Source organism: Chamaea fasciata, unplaced genomic scaffold (assembly GCF_029207755.1).
Source record: "Chamaea fasciata isolate MVZ Bird 193981 ecotype frontalis unplaced genomic scaffold, bChaFas1.0.hap1 SCAF_19, whole genome shotgun sequence".
Classification (NCBI taxonomy): Eukaryota; Metazoa; Chordata; class Aves; order Passeriformes; family Sylviidae; genus Chamaea; species Chamaea fasciata.
In genome coordinates, this window is record NW_027094104.1 from 6103209 (window position 1) to 6123275 (window position 20067).

At 38.0% G+C, this 20067-nt stretch overlaps 1 protein-coding gene across 6 annotated transcripts in view; it reads left to right on the forward strand.

Annotated features, from left to right (window-relative positions):
- Window positions 1-20067, forward strand: part of MBTD1 (mbt domain containing 1) — a 34483-nt gene that overhangs the window by 3102 nt on the left and 11314 nt on the right. For 4 of the 6 annotated variants that reach the window (XM_066200785.1, XM_066200790.1, XM_066200788.1 and 1 more), the window contains 11 exons: window positions 4458-4659; window positions 5716-5855; window positions 6443-6557; window positions 6649-6731; window positions 12243-12360; window positions 12973-13107; window positions 13585-13673; window positions 14950-15184; window positions 16459-16514; window positions 16773-16877; window positions 17683-17830. In XM_066200785.1, coding sequence (XP_066056882.1) covers window positions 4458-4659; window positions 5716-5855; window positions 6443-6557; window positions 6649-6731; window positions 12243-12360; window positions 12973-13107; window positions 13585-13673; window positions 14950-15184; window positions 16459-16514; window positions 16773-16877; window positions 17683-17830 — 1426 coding nt within the window. The remainder of the gene's footprint in view (window positions 1-4457; window positions 4660-5715; window positions 5856-6442; window positions 6558-6648; window positions 6732-12242; window positions 12361-12972; window positions 13108-13584; window positions 13674-14949; window positions 15185-16458; window positions 16515-16772; window positions 16878-17682; window positions 17831-20067) is intronic. The other 2 variants (XM_066200787.1, XM_066200789.1) reach the window with 1 other exon arrangement.

A 20067-nucleotide genomic window follows, 5' to 3' on the forward strand; every position in this document is an offset into this window, starting at 1 on the left:
TAAGAGTGAGAAACTGGTTATTTTCTTATTTGTTTAGAGTTGCCTTCCTGCTCTCAGGGAAACTAGTTTCCTTCACTGTATTTTTTTTCATACTATTTGCCTTATGTAATGCCTAATCAAGAATATTTCTTAAAAATACTCTGTTGTCAAGTATTCACAGGGAGGACGGGAAGAACAGGAAAATGGGAAGTTGGGCAGAACAAGAAGGCAGTTCTTAAGAGTTCCTTTCTCCACCCATCCCTTCAATAAAGAAAAGTATGCAAGAAACCCCCCGAGCAAATAGTGCAGGGTAATTTGCCAGAGCTACATTTCACTGTGCTCTGACTGAAAACCTCTGATGAGGAACCAGTAATCTTATTAGGAAAATAAGCCTTAGCCAAAATGCCTGAAAGTTTGTCTTGTTCTTTTGTTTGTGTATTATTTCTGCTTAATGTACAGAGAGACTCTATTAGTGGAGTAGTTACTCAAGCTGCTGCTCTTTTGGCATCAACCTGCTGCAAGGTTCTGTTTTACAGCAAGCCAGGCTCCTGCTCCAAGCAGTTTCTGTGGATAGAAAGGAGGCTATTCCTAGTTTTGTTAGAAATCAAACACTGATTGGATTGTGTTTTGAGGAAAAGACCATCTTCTCAGCATGAGTTTTGGTGCTAAGTCCAGCTTTGAAGAGTAGGAAACTGGTTTGATGTTGATTTGAGGATTGGGGGTTTTTTTTGCACACCTGTTTTTGAGTCCAAGGCCCTGCAGCTGTTGTGGGGAGATGCTGGTTTGGACAGACAGGATGTTGCTGTTATCTGTGGAGCCTAAAAGGACTCATCAAGAATTGCTTGTCCTTCACGTGCCTAGAAATGACTTCCAACATTGCTTGTTCCATCACCCCACCAGAGATGAGATGGGGCTCTTTGACCTGTCATTTCCTGGGTTCTCCTTTTGCCTTTTTTGAAGATAGGAGGGATAGCAACAGAGGGACAGAGAATGTGTGTATAAGGTATATGGTTCTAATTTCCTGGCATCTCTTATGAAGCTCACCAATAATGAGCTTCATAATAATGTATTAGAGGCCACCAGCAGTTCAGGAACTGTTGATGAGATGGTTGAGAGCTTCTGGAAAGAGATTGAGGCCCTAGAAAATCAGAAAGGTGGAAATTTTGTTCTTAATTTTCAGAAGAAAAAAGTGGAACCAGTTAGCAAGAACTCAGCAGGAACTGCAGGCTCCTGCTGTACCAAAGCCCTGGCTTTATCTTGTTTATAATTGTTTTTGAGGTATATGTTGTCCTTTTTGTCAGGATGTGTCTTTGACCTTTGAATTCAGAGCGATGCTCCAACTTTTTTCTTCCAAATGTTAGAGCTCCTTTTCTTTTGTTCTCCTGAATTCTGCAGGAAGAGTTGTTGAAACTTCCTCGTGTTCACTTATTTCTACAAATGCTGTGTTTTAACATGGCTTGAAAAGAACCTCTGTGGTGCTTATTATCAAAATAGGAGTACATTTGAGAACATTTTGAGTAGCTTCCCCAATTGCAATCCAGGTAATAACTACAAGTTAAAATTATCTGGCATAAATTATCTGGCAAATGGGGTCATCTTCTGGCAAAAGCTGGGATACAAATGTTTTATAAAGGCTACAGTATTATTTTAAAATTGTAAGCAAAGCTGCTGATTTGAATTGCAGATTTGATATTCAGTAATTTTGAGTTGGAACACTTTGGCTGAACATTAAGTAAATGGAAAGGTGATGCATGAGATTTGTTTTGACAGTGTAGTTAAACTCAAAAATTTGATTGCTACTTTTGAAATGGTACCATGCTGAAGAATGATTTTTCCTAATTGAGCGCCCAACTTTCTATTTACAAAGAGAAACTGTTTTCCTTCCCATCTGTGGATATTTTGGCAAAGAGAGCCTAGCAGTAATATTGAGGTTCTGAAAGGAAGCGATGCAAAAGAGCAACACAAAGAGCCAGGTGCACTGTTGTGGTGGTCACCTTGCTCCATGCTTCAGCTTCTGGTTCTTCACCTTGCCCCCAACTTCCCAGTTTTTCTTCCACCTTTCCTGGCAGTGGGAGCAGAGCTGGCATTGGGAGTTGGAGGAACTGGGAATGGGCTGCACTTCAATTCCTTCTGAGCCACAACAGCATTTCAGACCTCTGCCAGCAGACCACTGGGCAGGGTTAGCACCCTGTAGGTCCAGGTTCTCAGGTCTGCAGTGGAAAGGGGTTATCCTGGGACTGGCTTGTACTGCAGCCTCCCTAAGACAGGTGAAGACATCGAATCACACCTTGGTATGGGATGAGACACTAATCTCTTAGTGAAGTCAGACCAGATGACTTAAAGAGGATGAGGGCATGAAGAGGGAGATCCTTCCCTGGGCTCTGAAACACCACGAGTATTTGTCCAAAAAACCCTCTAAGCAGCATAGTGCTGCTGGTAGTACTCCTAGGAATGGTTCATATGGAATCACACTTTATATCTTAGCAGAGACTGGTCAAGAGAACTTAAATACTGTGAGAAATTAAGGAGCTCCTGAAATCTTGAGGAAGATGACTAGTTTTCATCTTCTGCTCTGAAAATTCCTGACAGTGTTGGCAGGACACTGTATCCATGGCAACATTGTGCTCAGCTTCTGCCTTAAGCTGCACACATGTGCACACACAAACAAGTCACTGCTCATGCATATTGGTGGCAGATGGGACAGGTGACACAGGATAGGTGGCACTGCTGCCAGCACAGGTCAGGGCTGGTCTTTGTCTGCCATGGCTCAGTGTTTCCTCTAACAGTCCCATGGGCACCCTGATTGCTGGTTTCAGAGCCTTGAGAAAGTTGTCAGGCTGTGCCCTATCCTAAATTTAATACAGTTTTAATTTTTTTTTTTGGCTGAGTATATTTGTAATTAACATTACACTGACTTACTTTGTTGTTTTGTTTCAGAACTACTGTAAGTGTGTTAAAAGTGTGTGCCTTATTGCATAACCTTTTGTGCTTACTGGGTTTTTGGGGATTTTTTTTTTTTTTTAATAATTGCATGCTAGGATTGGGTCAGTGTGGAAATCAGTTTTCCCTTATATCTATTAGGAAATTCTTCCATAATAGGATTTATTCAGATTGCAAAGGAGAAGATAATATAATAAAGGGATAGCATGGCAGAAAAAAGGCTTGGATGAGATCTCACTATAAGGATGCTCAGCCATATGCTCTAGGAAAGGGATTTGGGCAATTGTGATGAAATCTTGAAGCTATGAATTCAAATGCAGTTTAAGAAGGAAAAGCCCAATCACATTACTTTTTTTTGTCTACATTGACTTTTAGATAAATTTAACTCTTGAAAAAGGAAATTGAGCCAAAGGTTTTCTTAATTTTTCTAATGTTTTCTTGTCTGTACTTCATTTCTCTAACTTGTGCTTTTATTGTAGAATTTCTTAGTTTTCTCTTTATTTGTTATTTCTACTCAAACTTAGATACTGTTTAAGATCATGGAAATAATGTGAAACATAAAATATTTTTTTATCTTAATGAGGGCAGCTCACATGGGAGTAGCATTGTTTCAATAGAGCTGTGTAAGATATTAATAAAGGGAAAATTGTCACTGTATCAAAATGCATGTGGTGGATGTGCCTCAGAAATAGTACATCAGATAATCTCTTGCTTCTTTAATGTCTTTGCTGGAAATTGCTTAACTGTCATGCCTTCTTCAAAATTGTGTGGTTTTATCCTACTTCGGATTTTTTGATTATAGAAAAACAATTACATAACAAGTTTTTTTGTATATGACAGTGGCAAATTAGTCACCTTTCTCTTTTTCAGCGTTTGTACAGACCCTATTGCCATAGTAACTGAGCTGTTATAATGTATTAATGCATTAATCCTCAGAACAGCCCTGTGAGCTGGAGAGGTGTTCCTGCTTCACACAGGAGTCACAGACTCATAGGGGAGCTGGGTGATTTATGGATAACCCCACAAGCCAATGAGAGCAGAGAGCCTCTCATTCCTGTTCCTGTGGTATAAGTGCCCTCTTGATTGAACTGTCTTTTCTCTGCCCAGCTTTCTCAAATGAATGAATTTTAGTGGAATTGGCTGCAGCCATCTGGAATGTGCTCGTTTGCATATAAGATCCGTGTGGCTGTCAGTGTTCAGCACGTCAGGCTTAACGGACTCTAAAGATTCTAAGGAAATTAAATGTGTGCGTGGCTCCTGTGTATTCTCAGTGGATTATGAGACGTATTTTTTTCTTCCTATACATCACAACACCAAAAATTGGCCACTTTGGATTATACTAATGCTCATGTAATTAGCAAATGCTCATGTAATTAGCAATAGATGGCTCATGTCTGTGCTGATACAGCAGTGCCTTAAAATACCTGCTTTTGAAGACTGACCTGTGAAACTTTTTTAGCTTGACTTTGAAATCTTTGTATTCAGAACATTCTGCTATTCTTTGTTTTTTTTGTTGTTTGGTTATTTTTAATTTTTAGACAGAACATAGTTCCCGAGTGGAAAGGAAACGCCGAGACTCGTTCGGGATGTTTGACGGTTATGATAGTTGTAGTGAGGACACCAGCAGCAGCTCCAGCTCAGATGAAAGTGAGGAGGAGGTTGCTCCTTTGCCATCCAGTCTCCCAATTATCAAGAACAATGGGCAAGTTTATACTTATCCAGATGGCAAATCTGGCATGGGTAAGTATGTGCTGTGTGAGTGCAAGGAGTTGGATATTGATGGGTTTTAGCCTGTGCTGGGTTGTGAGGGGCCCCTCCCAAAGGCCCCAACTGAAAAGGGAGCAAAGCAGCTAAAGGGTTGGGGTTGGTTGGTTTTGGGAGGGGGAATTGCTTGGGTTCTGCCAAATGGAAATAAGAGAGGGTTGGAATCCTGCTAACAGGGAAGAAATAGTATGGAAACATCAGTCCTCCTGTCAGATGTGTTGTCTCTGCACATGCATGTGTGTGTTCTCATTGGTTTTATTCTTGGAGCTTTGAGAACAATGTCAGTGTGTTCTATCTATGCCAGGCCATACCTTCTCTCTGCCCTTTATGTTACGTATACAGTATGTTTAAATATATTTCTTCCTATACTAGGGAAACTTTATTACTGCTACTCCATAAAACCTTTTAGTGTGTACCTGTTCACTCCTCCTTAGCTGTGAGCTGGAGGATACTAGGAAAATAAATTTAAAAGGGAAGACTTCTTTTGTTATCAGGGAAAAATATTTTATGTGAAATCCTAGTGATTAGTGTAGAGCTCTCTCTGGGCAGATTTTGGGTATTTTCTCACTGGCATTTGTTGGTCTCTGAGTCTTACTCATCGTGGAATGCACTGTGGGTGATGCTGTCCACCTCTGAAACATGATTCTAGCCAGAAAAATCTTTGGTGGGCTGGCGTACTTGGGAGATACTAATTTATGAATCAAACAAGAGATCTGGTTTTATTTCAGGTTGGAAGTATTGGCTTGAGTTGATTTAGCTGGGTCATTCAGTTGCACCAGGGGTGAAATTAATAGGGAGCAGAAAGATGCCTTGTTTCACAAGTGAACTTGAGGTTCTTGGTCTTTCACTGATATTGGTGGTGATCTTTAAAATTTTTTTTCCTGTGCAATTTTCTTTTGGGTCAAACCCTCAGAAACTGTTTGATGGTACCACCTTCAGGACCTTAATTCTGTCCTCTTTGTTCTGAATTTTTTACTGTGGTTTTGACTGCACTCTTAACATTTTGGGGTTATTTTTCTCTCCTCCGATTAGCTACATGTGAGATGTGTGGGATGGTTGGTGTCCGGGACGCTTTTTACTCTAAAACCAAGCGCTTCTGCAGCGTGTCGTGCTCCAGAAGCTACTCCTCCAACTCCAAGAAGGCCAGCATTCTGGCCAGGCTTCAGGTAGCGGTACAGACACCGTTTTCTTTACATCCTTTCTGTCGTCTGTGGTGGTGAAACTGGGTATTTGTACACATGGCTGCATGTTTTAAGATCACTTACTTGGGTTTGAGGGGGGTTTTTGTGGAGTTGCAGAACAGGTATATGTCCATTGACTTAAAATGTTAATCAAGTAATCATCCAGGCATGTTTGTAGTATTCAAGGAAAGACAGAGAAATATCGAGAAATATCATTATACCCTGTCTCAAGTTCATTGCAACAAATGCCAAGAAATTGCATTGCTGTAAGTTAGATTAAAATTTCTTCATTTTGACCTGCTTTATAGAGAGATCTTTCTTTCAGGTAAACAACAGTGAATCTATAATGCTGTTCAAGTTGGGATAGTAGTACAAAAGTCATCCTTTGGACACTCCTTACTACTGGTTTTTATATTTATTTTATAATATATGTAGTTGTGTGATACTTAGTCTCTGTATACTTCCAATTTTAGTTTAAATCTGCCAAAGATAGCTGCTGACCTGTGGAAATTTCCTGATGGGAGTTTAGAAAGATGTTAATTACTTGGGTTGTTTTTTTTGTTTTTTTTTTTTTATAGGGTAAGCCTCCAACAAAGAAATCTAAAGTTCTACAAAAACAGCCCTTAGTGGCTAAATTAGCAGCATATGCCCAGTACCAAGCAACTTTACAAAACCAGGCAAAGACAAAAGCAGGTAACAGCATATAAATGGAGCTGAGACAAAAACACTGAAAGATCTGTGCCTCATTAGCAGCTTCCTAACTAAAATAACTTTCCCTTAACAGCTGTTCCTGTGGAAGGTTTCAGCTGGGGTAACTACATCAATAGTAATAGCTTTACAGCAGCTCCTGTTACCTGCTTTAAACATGTGAGTATTTCTCAGTTTGTGCTTTCCTTCTCTGTGTGTGTATGAGTGAGTCCGTGGAAGTTCTTGAACTCATTTTTCCAAAACATTCATATCCAAATATTTTTCATGATCTGTGAAGTATAACTAAGTATGACTACTTTTTAGATAATTTATCTGTCCTTTGAAACCATTCTGAAAACCATCAGTTACTTTCCTCATATATACACTCTCATAAACAAAAAGGAAGGCTCTTACATACTTGAGAATTGTTTTTCTTATGTTCAAGTCACAAAATTATCCTATGTACCACAGAGTAACAAACCAACCAAGTCAAGATGTACTGAAAACAATTACAAAAGGCATTGTAGATTAAGTCAGGCTTGTTCCATTGTGTTGGACTGATCTTTTTGTTACATATTTAGATTTGGGGTCTTCTTTCTTATTTTTAAGTCAGATTCTCCCTGTCAGTCATGCTGCCAGGTAGTCTAGTGTGGGGGAAAATGAAGGCTGTTTAGAAATCTGAAACATAAAAAGTTAGTTTTCTTTGTTTTAGAAAAAGACATTCTTTAATGACTGAGGAAATTTGGGGTTGGGGAAAATATTTAGTTTCATCTGTCTTTAATGTGTTTATGAAATTTCAGTAATTAGACATTAAACTCGCAATTAAAATATTGTCAGTACTTTCTGTCTCTTAAGTAAGAGCTTTGACAGAAAGTGTTATCTCAGCATATTTTTTAATTTGAGGAGTTGAAGTGTTCTGTATTACAAAATTTTTGTTTTGCTTGAAATTATGTGCTGAAAGTTGTAATCAAAACAAACATTTTGCTTCATGGAAGTCATCCATGAGACAGAAGAGACATATTTTCTCTCCAGCTCAGAAATTCCTGCTGAGCCCTCTCAGCTCATAAACCAGTGGGAGTTGAGGGCTCCTGGCAGTTGGCACTTTGTGAATAGTGCCCTTTATGCTCAGAGACCTCAGCTACTGCCCAGAACAGAGCCTTGTGTTAGGAGAACTTGGGGAATTTGTATCAAATTCCGCCTGCTCGAGTCAGGGTGTTTGCACTTTGCCTTCACGGCTGTGTACATGTAATAAGTGATTTTGTGAGTTCATATCAGAAAGTATAGTTTGATAACCTGGGCTGTGCTATTGTATCTACAAATGTCTCAGGATGGGTGGCATCCTCTGTTAGAGACAGCTACAATCGTCAGGTCACTTGTAAATCGTGCTCCAACATCGCACTTCATTAAAAGGAGTTGTATCTTCCTTTCTCCCTGCTTCATTCATTCAGCTGCACAGTGCCCCAATAATGTGAACCAAGACCACACTCATGGTCACACTGTACCTTGAATATTTTCACAAGATAATGGGAACAGTGCTACCAAGTAGCCTGGAAGTTAGGTTCTCATTTTCCTTTTTCATACAAGTAAAATGCAAATCCTAGTTTTCTTTGGAGATTTCTACTTCTTTGGATGGGTATGAGTTAGTGTTATAAGGGTATGGTTTGCATTTAACTTTACTGTAATTATTTCTTTGAAAAATACGTTATTTAAACCAGTCAGAATCTGAAAAACACATCAGTGCTTTTTTGTTAGATTCTTCTCTTTGTCCCACTCCATTGATAATTAATATTCTTTTTGCCTTTCTGGAAAGATTGCTGTTTTTTATGTACTGTATTGCTTTGATTTGTAAAAGTTCATATTAGTTGATGTTTGTTTACCATCCATGTTATGGATTTCATACACCTGTATGTGTGTGATGGAATACATAAAACTTACTCTGTTCAAGACCAAAGTTTTGAATTGATAGTAAAATCATGATATATCTGCCCTTAAATTCATTATTCAATAAAATATATTAAATTTATTGGTTATACTGGATATATCTGTATGAGTATTCGATAGGGAACTTTTGGATCAATATTAAAGAAAATTTAAGGGAATTATGAGATGTGAGATTTGGCTTTTTAATTATTGTTTCTAATAACCTGGCATACTTCAGTATCTCAGTATCTGATGTACATTTCACACATCAGTTATTCTGGTTTTCTTTTTCTCCTGGGGAGTTATTTGTTCTTCAATTTAAAACAGTTACATTTAAGAATTAAAGTATCTAAATCTTGGGAAGTTCTCTCTCTTTCTATTTATGATAAGAATTAGTTGCAAAGTTTTTTTGATGTGCCTTTTGTGTTTCCATGTTACCTGTATTCCAGACTTGAGTGTTGAGTTACACTAATGAAATTCAGTAGCAATAGAATGACCATGCCCATGACTTCAGTGTTCAGTAAACTGAAGTAGGGAATTGCTTTGGTTTATGTCCTACAGGAAGCTCATGACAATGCCAGAATTCCCATTTGTGCACCTTACAGCCTCTTATTTTATTTTGTCCAATTGCATTAGTCAGGCACACAGCAGTAGCTGCTGCAAGGAGCAAACCCCCTGAATTTAATGGTTTTAGTATTGAGTTATAGCTTAATGACGTACAGTGAGCTCATTGCTGACTTGAATTCCACTTTTTTTCCTCTAAACACTTTTTACTCTTTTCTGTAGTCGCTTTTATTAGTTCAAACCATTCCTACAACTGAGAGCAAATTACAGTGGTTTGAGTTGTTTTTCAGTACTACTTACTGGACAATTTTATGCACAATTAAGAAAAATTATTTATTTTCACTCTGTTGCTAGTGAGAGGCACATTTCCTGAAGTTCTTTCTTCCAGCTGAATTTTGTTCTGAGCTGAAATATTTTCATTCTCTTGGTTTCCTGTGTTTTTATAAACTATATCGAGAGATTTAAGGGAGCATTTCCAGGATGCCACACTGGGTGGCAGTGCTCTGCTTTGAAGGTTTTTGTTAAAACCCTTTGCATGTTTTCTCCTCTGGCATTACCTGTTGTTGGGGCACTGCTCACGCACGAGGTTTCAGCATTTCATACAATTCAGGAACTGGTAGCATCACCATCAGGATTTGCCATTAAAATCCTGACTAAATTTAATGTCCAGAATCATGACAGCGTTGATGCCATCCAAAACCTTTAGAAACCACTTACTTAAGCAGTGTGAGCTCTTTGTTCAGGTGCGTATGTGGGAATACTTGGCCTTTAGGTGCTCCTGTCAAACAGGCCCTTCCTGACTGCACCTTACCTTGCAGAGAAGGCCCTTGATGCTCACAGATAGACTCCTCCCAGGTCATGTCCCGGAACAGGAAGCCAGGAACCAGCTCTTCCTTGTTTGGGAGTGATGTGAAGTGGATCTCTTCGTCATGAGTTTGAAAGGTAAATTTGTTCTTACCTGTAAATGATGGTTCTGCTAGTTCACACTATGCCAATCCAGACTGCAGTCACCTTCCAGCCAGCAGATAAGTAAGACTTAACACTTCTCCAGTGCGTTTTGAGTTTTTGAAAGCACTCTTCAAACGTTGATTGATTAATCAGATGAGACAGAGGAGAGATGAAGGAATATGGCTGTCACAGCCCTGGTTTATCCAGATCTTCCTGCTTCAAGAATATCCCTAATGAGTGAAGGAGACTAAGATGGTGCAGTGTAACAGGTGTACTGTAAACCATCCCTCAGGACAGTACCATTGTCTGACATTTCAGCAGTGATGCTGCACAGGATGGCTTCCTTCTTGAAAGGGCGAGCCATATGGATTGGTGTAGGAGAACTAGCAGAACCAATGTTTTCACAGACAAGGACAAATTTAACTTTCTGCTATTTCCGTCTATACCAATCCATGCTTTAGAAATGAAACTTCTGTTATAGGTTGATGTCAGGAGAAGTGTTTTGATATACTATTCTTTCTGAATCAACTGAATAGATGAGCAGGCAGTAAATGTACTTCAATTGAGTGCGGCTGGATTATGAAATTATTCAGCACTGTTATTTTTGATTGTTTGGCCTCATCTGTATCACTATACAGGCAACAAGATTTGCTAAAATAATGCAGTTTGAAAAGTTTATTTCCCCAATTCAATTCAAAAGCCTACACATGTCAATTTAGAGAGGGTAGTGAGTATGGGATGGGATTTAAGTTGTATTTGCATATTTTGTGTGTGAAAATAAGCCATCATCTTTTCAGTTGGATTTTTCTGTGGCTGCCAGTTGGCAGAAGAGAGCTCTGTTGTTTAGACTGGTGTAGATGGGACATAGCAGAATGTGAAGAGACTGGGCTTCAAGAGTAAAAACTGGCATACTTACATTTCCTTTAAGAGTTAAAACTGGTTTTAAGTTTTGTTTAATCTCAGATACTTCAACTAGTGAAGGGTTTCCCTTTTTAAAGATAAATTCAGCCTCTAGCACTGCTAGTGGCAATAGCAGATTTCCAGCAAAATTCCAATATTGTCATTTCCAGTCATTGAGGGTTAATCCAGATTTCTTCACTTGTAGCTCTTAGCAAAAATTCTGTGCAGTTGGAGACTATTCCCAGAGTGGTTCAGTGTTCTGGGTTTTCCAAGAGCTTTGTAAATGAGACTCAGTGCAGAGTCAGAGGATCCTTCCTTCAGTTGTCCCAGTGATAGCTGGGTAATCTCTGAGCTGATAAGAATTTACTTCTCTCAGAATTGATGTGACTGTTGTTATAAAACACCCAAAATATGAATCTCTCTCTCCTGGGTAGTCTCAAGTTTAATGCGGACTGAGAAATTTTCTAGCTTGTTACCAATATAACTTCAGTTGTGTTACTGTTAAGAATTTAGGTTCTTCAGCACTGTGCATTTCTGGTATCTACAATACCATCTTTGACTGATATTTCATGATATTCTGTTCAACAAAATGTTCTTCTGGAGATAGCAAACAAAATGTAATTTCTATCACCAGCTTCTGCAAACCCTTACAAGTTCATCAGGCAGATATTCCTTCTTGTTCCTAACATATTCCTCACATGGGACAGTGTGAGGGATCTTGCTGTGCCTTTCCTCCTAGGTGTTCATTAAAAAGGTGCCACTCAGTTTTCTGTTCTTTTTGCCTGCTCTGTGGAGTGATCACTTGCAGGTGATGTGAAAGCCTGTTCCTCTAAGAGGATGTGAACTAGTGGGTGATAAACCCTACTGTAATAAATCATCAGAATAGATTAAAGAAATAATTTTTAGGCATTCTTCCAGCAGCATGGCTGACTTGCAGAATTTAAAGGTTTTGCTGTCTGTGTTACAGGTACCATGATTTTCTTGCAAGTAGAATTGCATAGCAATTTCTGCCATTCTTACTAACATCAGTAATTTCTTCCTAATTGAAACATCATAGAATAAAACTGATCTTTGAGAATGTACAATCTGTGCTTGTGCTTAACTGCTATTTAAACTTCGAAAGCTCTAGGTTTTTTTCAGTCAATACACAGGAATAATTGGATTCAGTTACAGTATTACGCATGGTCATCAAATCAAGACCAAAGTAGGTTCTCCTAGAAACAGTGGTTTCTAACCATATGTTTGTTATATGTATATTGAATGTTTTGTCTTTTTAAGTTGCTTGTAGAACACTGAGACAACATAAAAGTAATATTTTCACATGGTGAGCTGATGACTTTTTAACCCCAACCTTGACAGGCACCCATGGGGACTTGCTGGGGTGATATTGCAGAAGGAGTGCGAGTGGAGGTTCCAAACACTGACTGCAGCCTGCCTACCAAAGTCTTCTGGATAGCTGGAATTGTAAAATTAGCAGGTAAATGTGTTTTAGTTGAAATTAAAATAATCAAAGTACTTTAGTCAGTGATCACCTGGTGAGAGTAATGCTGACACTGATCAGGTTGGCAGAGCTGTGTCTGTAGGTTATACACTGGGGTGCTGTCACTGTTCTACGCTGGCTGTGTGATGCTTGAGAATGTCTGTCCTTGGTTTGGTTTTTTTAATACTGCCTCAGAGTGCAGTAAGAGCAGTGCAGAGCAGACAGGAGACTGAATAAGAGCTGTCAAGAAGCCTCATACAAATCACATTCCCTGGTAAAAAATTAGAAATTCAAGGTCACAGATCTAAGATGTGAAAAAGCAGATACTGTACCTAATTAATTTTGTCCTCTTATGTACAACTTCTAAAGGTTTTTAGTTCAAGAATTTTAATTTTATTTAAATTGACTTACATGATAATACATGTGCATTTATCAAAGTAATCCATTCTGTGCATTAATAGCATCCAGAAATGTGCCTTAAAAAAAACTTGCTATTAAAAATTACATTTAGAAAACCAATGTAATGTACATGATGATTGGTCAAGAAATATTCATAGATATTTTATAATCTTGTTTCATTCTTGTATTTTTCAAAATGCTTTCTTTCAGGCTACAATGCTCTGCTGAGATATGAAGGCTTTGAAAATGATTCAAGTCTTGACTTTTGGTGCAACATTTGTGGGACTGACATCCACCCAGTGGGTTGGTGTGCAACCAGTGGGAAGCCCTTAGTTCCTCCTCGAAGTATGTAAATAGTAGCCTTACTGACTGATTTCAAAGTCTCTTTATTAAACTAAATTTGCTCTTGGTCCACATGTCAAAGTTGTCTTTTACCATAACAACTCTTTCAACAGTGATGAATTACTAATTTTAACTTTTGGAAAAATAAGAGCTTGACTGATGCTGAAAGTGTTTCTTGGAGTAGCCCGTCTGATGCAACTCAAAGCTTTTAAGATTGGGGTGGCAGCAGTTGGCTAATCAGTGATGGGAAAGTGCACTGATTTTATTTATACTTTGTTATTGAATTCTTCATCCTGGCCTATAAAACTTAATCTCGGGTAGCATTCATTCTCTAAAGAGGCTTTTTGTCATTATTGTAATCTAGGCCTTTTAATAAGTCATCTGGGATTTCTTCTTTACATATTCCAGTCTCTAATATTGTCTCTAACAGGCACAATTCAAAATTAGTGGCTTATTTTTTTTCTCCTTCATTTGCAACAGCTATCCAACACAAATACACAAACTGGAAAGCTTTTCTAGTGAAACGACTTACTGGTGCCAAAACACTTCCTCCTGACTTTTCTCAGAAGGTAAGGCTGATGCAATATCAATGATGTTCTGTAAAGAAAACTGCAGCAGTGTGAAGAACTGAAATATTTTACAGTGGCACATTAGCTCCTCTTGCAATGAAGGAGATACAGTAGTTTCTTCCCTTAGATACAGCTTTTCTTGGAATCCCTTCTCCAATTATGTCCACGCTTGTTAGTATGTATTTGGAAAACTGTTTGCTCTAGAAAGAATAGATTTCTATAAAAACTGGTTAGTCAGTTTTAAAATACCCCATTTTAAAAATCCACAGAAAACCCAGAAGTGCTCATGAGTTACCCTGTGATATGTGAGAAAAATAAAACCTGATTTTTCTAATTGAGAAATGATTTTTGTCATGCACTATTTCAACAAACTGAACAGAGTATGTTAATATAACATGGATGTAGAGGCAATAAAGATCATACTTTTAAATCTTGATATTTTTTCCTGCTCTGGACTAGGTTTCTTTCTGTCTTAGTCATGTCTTCAGGTGTGGCAGCTGCTGTATAGTGTGCTGTAAGTTTACTTACCAACATTGTGAGATGATGGTGCATATAGTTCTTAGTAGAAATACGAGATTTAATTTGTTGTTTTACACTGCATGTAGTGTTTAAAAAACAACCAAAAAGCCTTTCTGCAGTTGTTAATTTTTATTTTCAAGTTGGCTCAGTTAGAATGGAAATTGAATTGGCAAGATCTCAGTCTTTTGGGGAGTTGTTAATGACAATGGCAAGTGACAGATACTGATATTCTATAGTCTTATTTTCACAAAGCAGATTAACATGTTTCCTTTCTTTTGTGTATTTTGAAGAAATACTTTCATAAATGTCCAGCTTTGATGATGTTGAAGGTTTGTTTTCCATGCCTTAAAATGAAGTATTTTAATCCTGTTTTTGAAATGCTGTATTTTGAGTGAATGACAAAGCAAGAACAAAAAAACTTGGGATTTTTCTTGTTAAAGTGGTTTCTCAAGGTAACTTCACCCATTGTTAACAACAGAGCAAACTTTCATTTTGTCAGTGGGAAATTCCTTGAACTTCTGTGAGAATTGTATCTCATCATAAGGAATGACAATTAAAGCATTGTAGGATATATTCTTAGTTTTCTGAAATATTTTGTTACAATGAAATAGAAGAGAAATAATTTGTGTCGTTTCTCTGGGTTGATTAACAGGTACTTCAATTAAACGACAAGTGTGTCAATACTGTGCTTTAATAGACAGGTAATGGAAAACCAGAGGATATTCTTACAGAAATACGTGTTTTGTGTTGCTTCAAGGTATCTGAGAGTATGCAGTACCCATTCAAAACTTCCATGAGGGTGGAAGTAGTGGACAAGACACACCTCTGCCGGACAAGGGTGGCTGTGGTGGAAAGTGTCATTGGGGGCCGCCTGAGGTTGGTGTATGAGGAGAGTGAGGACAAAACTGATGACTTTTGGTGCCATATGTACAGCCCACTCATTCATCATATTGGCTGGTCTCGAAGTATAGGTCACAGGTTCAAAAGATCTGGTAAGTTTGGTTTGGGTTGGAGCTGTTTTGTGGTCAGTGTTGGCTTAAGCAGTTCTGTTGCTTTATACAGTTAATCGAACTAACTTGAATAATAGTGTTTTGAAATGTTACGCAATGTGGCCCAGGGCTTTTACCCAATTTATTACGCTCAGGAATTTCAGTTAAAATTATAATTGACATATTATGCAGCAGTGGAAAAGCCACAATAACCTTTAGGTTGATTTATGGTGTTTAGGAGATCCAATGATAAACAGAGGTCAGCAAACTGTAGGCAGAAAAACCTTTCACTGCACAATTCAAGCATGGTAAGCTTCACTTTTCATGCTGATAACTGGAATTACAGCCCTGCTCCACAAACTCCTAGTTTCTTCACATCCGACTCGTTTTTTTTGTGCAATACAATGTGGACAAGTATCCTCGTGGATGCAGAATTTCTTTTTACTTGCAAGTTTAAAGACTGTCGAATATTTTATATTGCAGTATTTACGTGATTTAGTGGGCATGAGGGAATGGGCTGGGAAAGAGAAATGACAGTTGGATAGAAAGGACACAATTAAGGCCTTTGCTAGCTAAAATACAAAAGCAATTGTAAATTGAAATAGTTAAGGCTTCTAAACAAACAAACAAAACAAAACCAAAAAACCTCAAAAAAAACCCCAAACAAACAAAAAACCCCAAAAACACCAACAAAAAAAGTCTGGGTTTTTTATTATTTCTCTGTTCCTTTGAGCTAGTATCCCTTGTCGGAGACAGAATTCCTGTAAAGTGTTCCATAAGGCTTCCCTTCAGGGAAGGGCCTTCAGTTTTCCTAATGCTTCAACTTTCACTGAAACCATTTATAAACAGATAGATATACATATACCTATTTATTTATTTATTTAAAGCGATTATATTTAATTATATAAAAAATATATATATAAAAATGTAATTTTCTGTCATAGCATAATGCAAAGTCGTTTACCTGCCAATTTTTTGCAAAAGCTTCTATGTAATACTTTCATCAATTTTGTGACATAATCAAATGGTCTTGTAAATACTGGATATTGTTTTTTTTCCATAAATGATGTTTGTGTTATAGAGGCAGCTCAGGCTGAAGTCAGCAAGGAAAATGGATGGATTATGTCCTCCAGATTTTTGTGGTAGTTACTGTAAAACTGTGGGCCTCCCACACCAGTGATTGTGTGGGGTTGGTTAACATATTCAGAAAAACATACTGTTTGCTCTGTGAACAAAACTTCTGAACAATATTATAGTATTATTATTATTCCTTGTAGATATTACAAAGAAACAGGATGGACATTTTGATGCACCCCCACACTTATTTATGAAGGTGAGTTCAGTAGCTAGAACACTCTTTGCAGAGTTGATTGAGGACCTTTAGTTCCTGTTGTGTGTAAACCAGACCTGAAACTCTATTTACATCCTGGCCCAGCACAAGCATTTCTGCTTTTATTATCCAATCTGACCTCCTTGATATAAGCAGAGGTGGTAGAACAGATATTTCAGTCTGTTGCTTTGGCAGTGTGGGGGTATGTTTTGTTCCAGGTTCATTAAATTCTTTTTCTGCTGCTGTTCTGTGATTCTTTAGGTAAAAGAGGTCGATGCAGCTGGAGAGTGGTTTAAAGAAGGAATGAAATTGGAAGCTATAGACCCCCTAAACCTTTCAGCAATATGTGTGGCAACTGTCAGAAAGGTAAGAAAGCAAATGTGCATTTTGGGGAAGCAGAGGGGAATCCTTTTCCCCTAACCTTTATTCAGGCTTGAAACAAAAAGCTCAAAACCAAAATTAGTGGTGTTCATTCACACAGTGAATGCGTTACGTCTGTCAATTGTTTATATACAACTGCTGTGAAATCGTGCTCATGTAAATTTGACTTTAATCTCTGGAAATTCAGTCTTACCTTTAATTAGAATGTATTTGTGAGATGAATTTGCAGAAAAATATTCTGCTAATTACACCTAGTGTTTTGCAACTGTTCAAAACCAAACCTCATCTTGCTGACTTGTGGAAGTCTATGAAGATATTTTAAGGCTGTCCTTCTTTCTTAGCTTGATTGAAAGGGAGCCAATCCATGTGAAATCTGCTTTAAAAGAGAAAATGTAAAATGCAGCTTAGCTGAATTGTTTAACCTTTTCAGTGAGGAGAGGAGTATGGTTATGATTTTGAGTAATGGTGTGCTGAATATCATTGCAAGCTGAGGAACAGACTGAGTTATAGAGCTTTACAAGTAGAGCTGATGTTCACAAGAAAGATAAACTAGATATCAGAAAAAGGAAATGTTCTTGTAACTTTGTGTTTATCAAAGGTACATGTAACAGTTGTATCATAGTCCTGGAGACAGGTATGATTTGGAGGGGTTTTGTTATAACTGAATGTCCTTCTAAGTGGGCTTCCATGATTATTGAGTTGCTTTTATTCTTGAAACATGGCATGCTTTCTTTCTAGCTTTCTCACCCAGCTGAAGGTATAATGTGGAATTTTGTTTCTCTTTACCAAGGTGTTAGCAGATGGCTATCTTATGATTGGGATTGATGGCTCAGAAGCAGCAGATGGGTCTGATTGGTTTTGTTACCATGCCACTTCCCCTTCTATTTTCCCTGTTGGTTTCTGTGAAATTAACATGATTGAACTAACTCCACCCAGAGGTACAGGTAGCATTCTGACACCTTTTATTGTGAATATTGCTCATTGATACTGTATGTGCCATATGCTTTGTTTCTTAACTCAGCCTACAAAATTCAGGTCACTTCTTAGGACTTTCTCAAGTCTGAAACAAATACAACAGCTTTACTTGGGAGTAATCTAAACCAGAGGTAGCCAACTCTTCATTTAGAAGAAGTTAGATTGATGAAATAATCATTTGCTGTCAGAAATTGAGGATTCCACTAAGTCAGTGGGAAGTGTGGGAGTCGCTAAAAGGGCTCTTCAGAAAGTGTCACTGATTGGGAGGTCCTGGCCACCAAAACAGTTAATGAACATTGTAAAGAATCTCAGGCTAATTCACAACTGCACCAGTCAATTTTTGGAAGGCTACACACAAACTTGAGCTTTAGGACTGTAGACTGAATAAACCCCTCTGTGTGGAAAAGCTTTCTGTTCACAAGCACATGTGCCTACAGAAGACTTTACCTCCCTTTTCCCATTTTTCTTGCCTTGGTCTGGCACTTTTTTAGAGGATCATAGCTGTATAACAGCAGATGACAGTGAGTTTCTAGGATTTTTTCCCTCCATTCTCATTCTTGTAGGCTTCTACTTGTATTCAATGAATTATTTTTCTAGGTAATAATACAGTGTAATGCAACATGAAGAAAGTAATTTCATATCATTTTTGTTGTTGTACAGTGACAACTGTTACCCTAGAGTGTGTGGAAAGTACAGTTTTACAGATGTAGTTTTATTTTTCAGTCAGCTCATTTAGTGAATTTATTGCCTAGAAATTAATGGGCACCAGCATCCCTCAAAAATCTGAGGTGCAGAGCCTCTTGCAATAGAAGTTTTTATGGGAGGAAATGCTCGTATATCTACGTATCAATCAATTTAGAAATACATATATGAAACTATTGGGACAGAATAGGAGAAAAACTTGCCTTTGGTGGTAAGACTACCTCTTCACTCTCGAAACACTGCCTTCAGAATGTGGATTTTGTTGTTAGCACACTTATGATAGTTAGTGTTTCTTGTATCATGGCAACCTAATTCTTTACCTCCATGTACATTTTACCTTTTACTGCAGTTTTTCCTAAGTCCTGTGTCATCAGTGAGAGGTGATTATAAATCACACGTGCAATAATCTAAAAGTCATTTGGAAGAGGAATTACTAGCAGTAAAATACAGAGCATAATGTGCATTGGCATTTTTAATAGGATCAAAGTGATCAAAGCTCCTTAGCTCTAACGAGAAGGGTATTTTGCTTTCCAAATTATGGACTGGGAAGTTGACTGGAAGTTTCTTAATTCTGCCTGGTTTGACAAAGCCCATGTGCACATTTCATGTGTGTGATGGACTTGAGTACAAATTATATTGGTGTAGCAAAGGAATGTTGCATTGAGAAGAAAAGCATAAATATGCAGAACTGATAGAGTATTGCCATTATTAATTAGCTCTCTAGCTGCATCTGTCCACGGAGATATTCCATAGCCAGTGTGAGCACTCTTATCCAAGTTGCATTTAGTATTGTGGATAACTTAGTTGCTGTGAGATCATTGGACTTTGCAAAGCTCATTCCTCCCAAACATCTTCATCCCATGCTGAAATCAGTAGAAGATGCTTAGGCATTTTGAGGGATGGGATTGAATTCTGGGCTGTGGGTATTGAGTGTGGTAGCCCCGAGTGGCAGCCCTCTGCTCCCAAAGAGGTGAGATCCAGATCTCTCCTGTAGCTCCCACACCATGCCCACTGCACTGCAGATTTTCAGGATGTCCATCACTGCACACTGCTGCAGAGAAATCCTCTGGGCTATTGTTCCTCCAGCTAGAATTAGAGAATTATTAGTTTAAGCAGTTGTTGAAGTTGCCCAAAAGAAAAGATATTCCTGTGCTTTATGCATATTCAGTAGCAGCTACATATATTTTTGACAAATTATTTTCTTCCCTTTATAATAATTTTTTTAAAAAATCCTCTAATTTTCCATATTACATATTACTGCTATTTTTACCCTTATTAAACTTTTAAAATATCCATGTTTATTCTCACCATTCTGTTCCTGACAATTTAAGTGTTTTGATAATGGAGCTATTTCCCCACAGGGAAGAAACTGGATGTTCTTATTTCCATGATCTGTTCTGGGTCATTTGTGTAGGGCATTTGTGGAGATAAGAGTCTGCGTGGACAAAAAACTTCCAGTTTAAGTGATTAATCTTTACTTAAATGATACCTTTTCTGT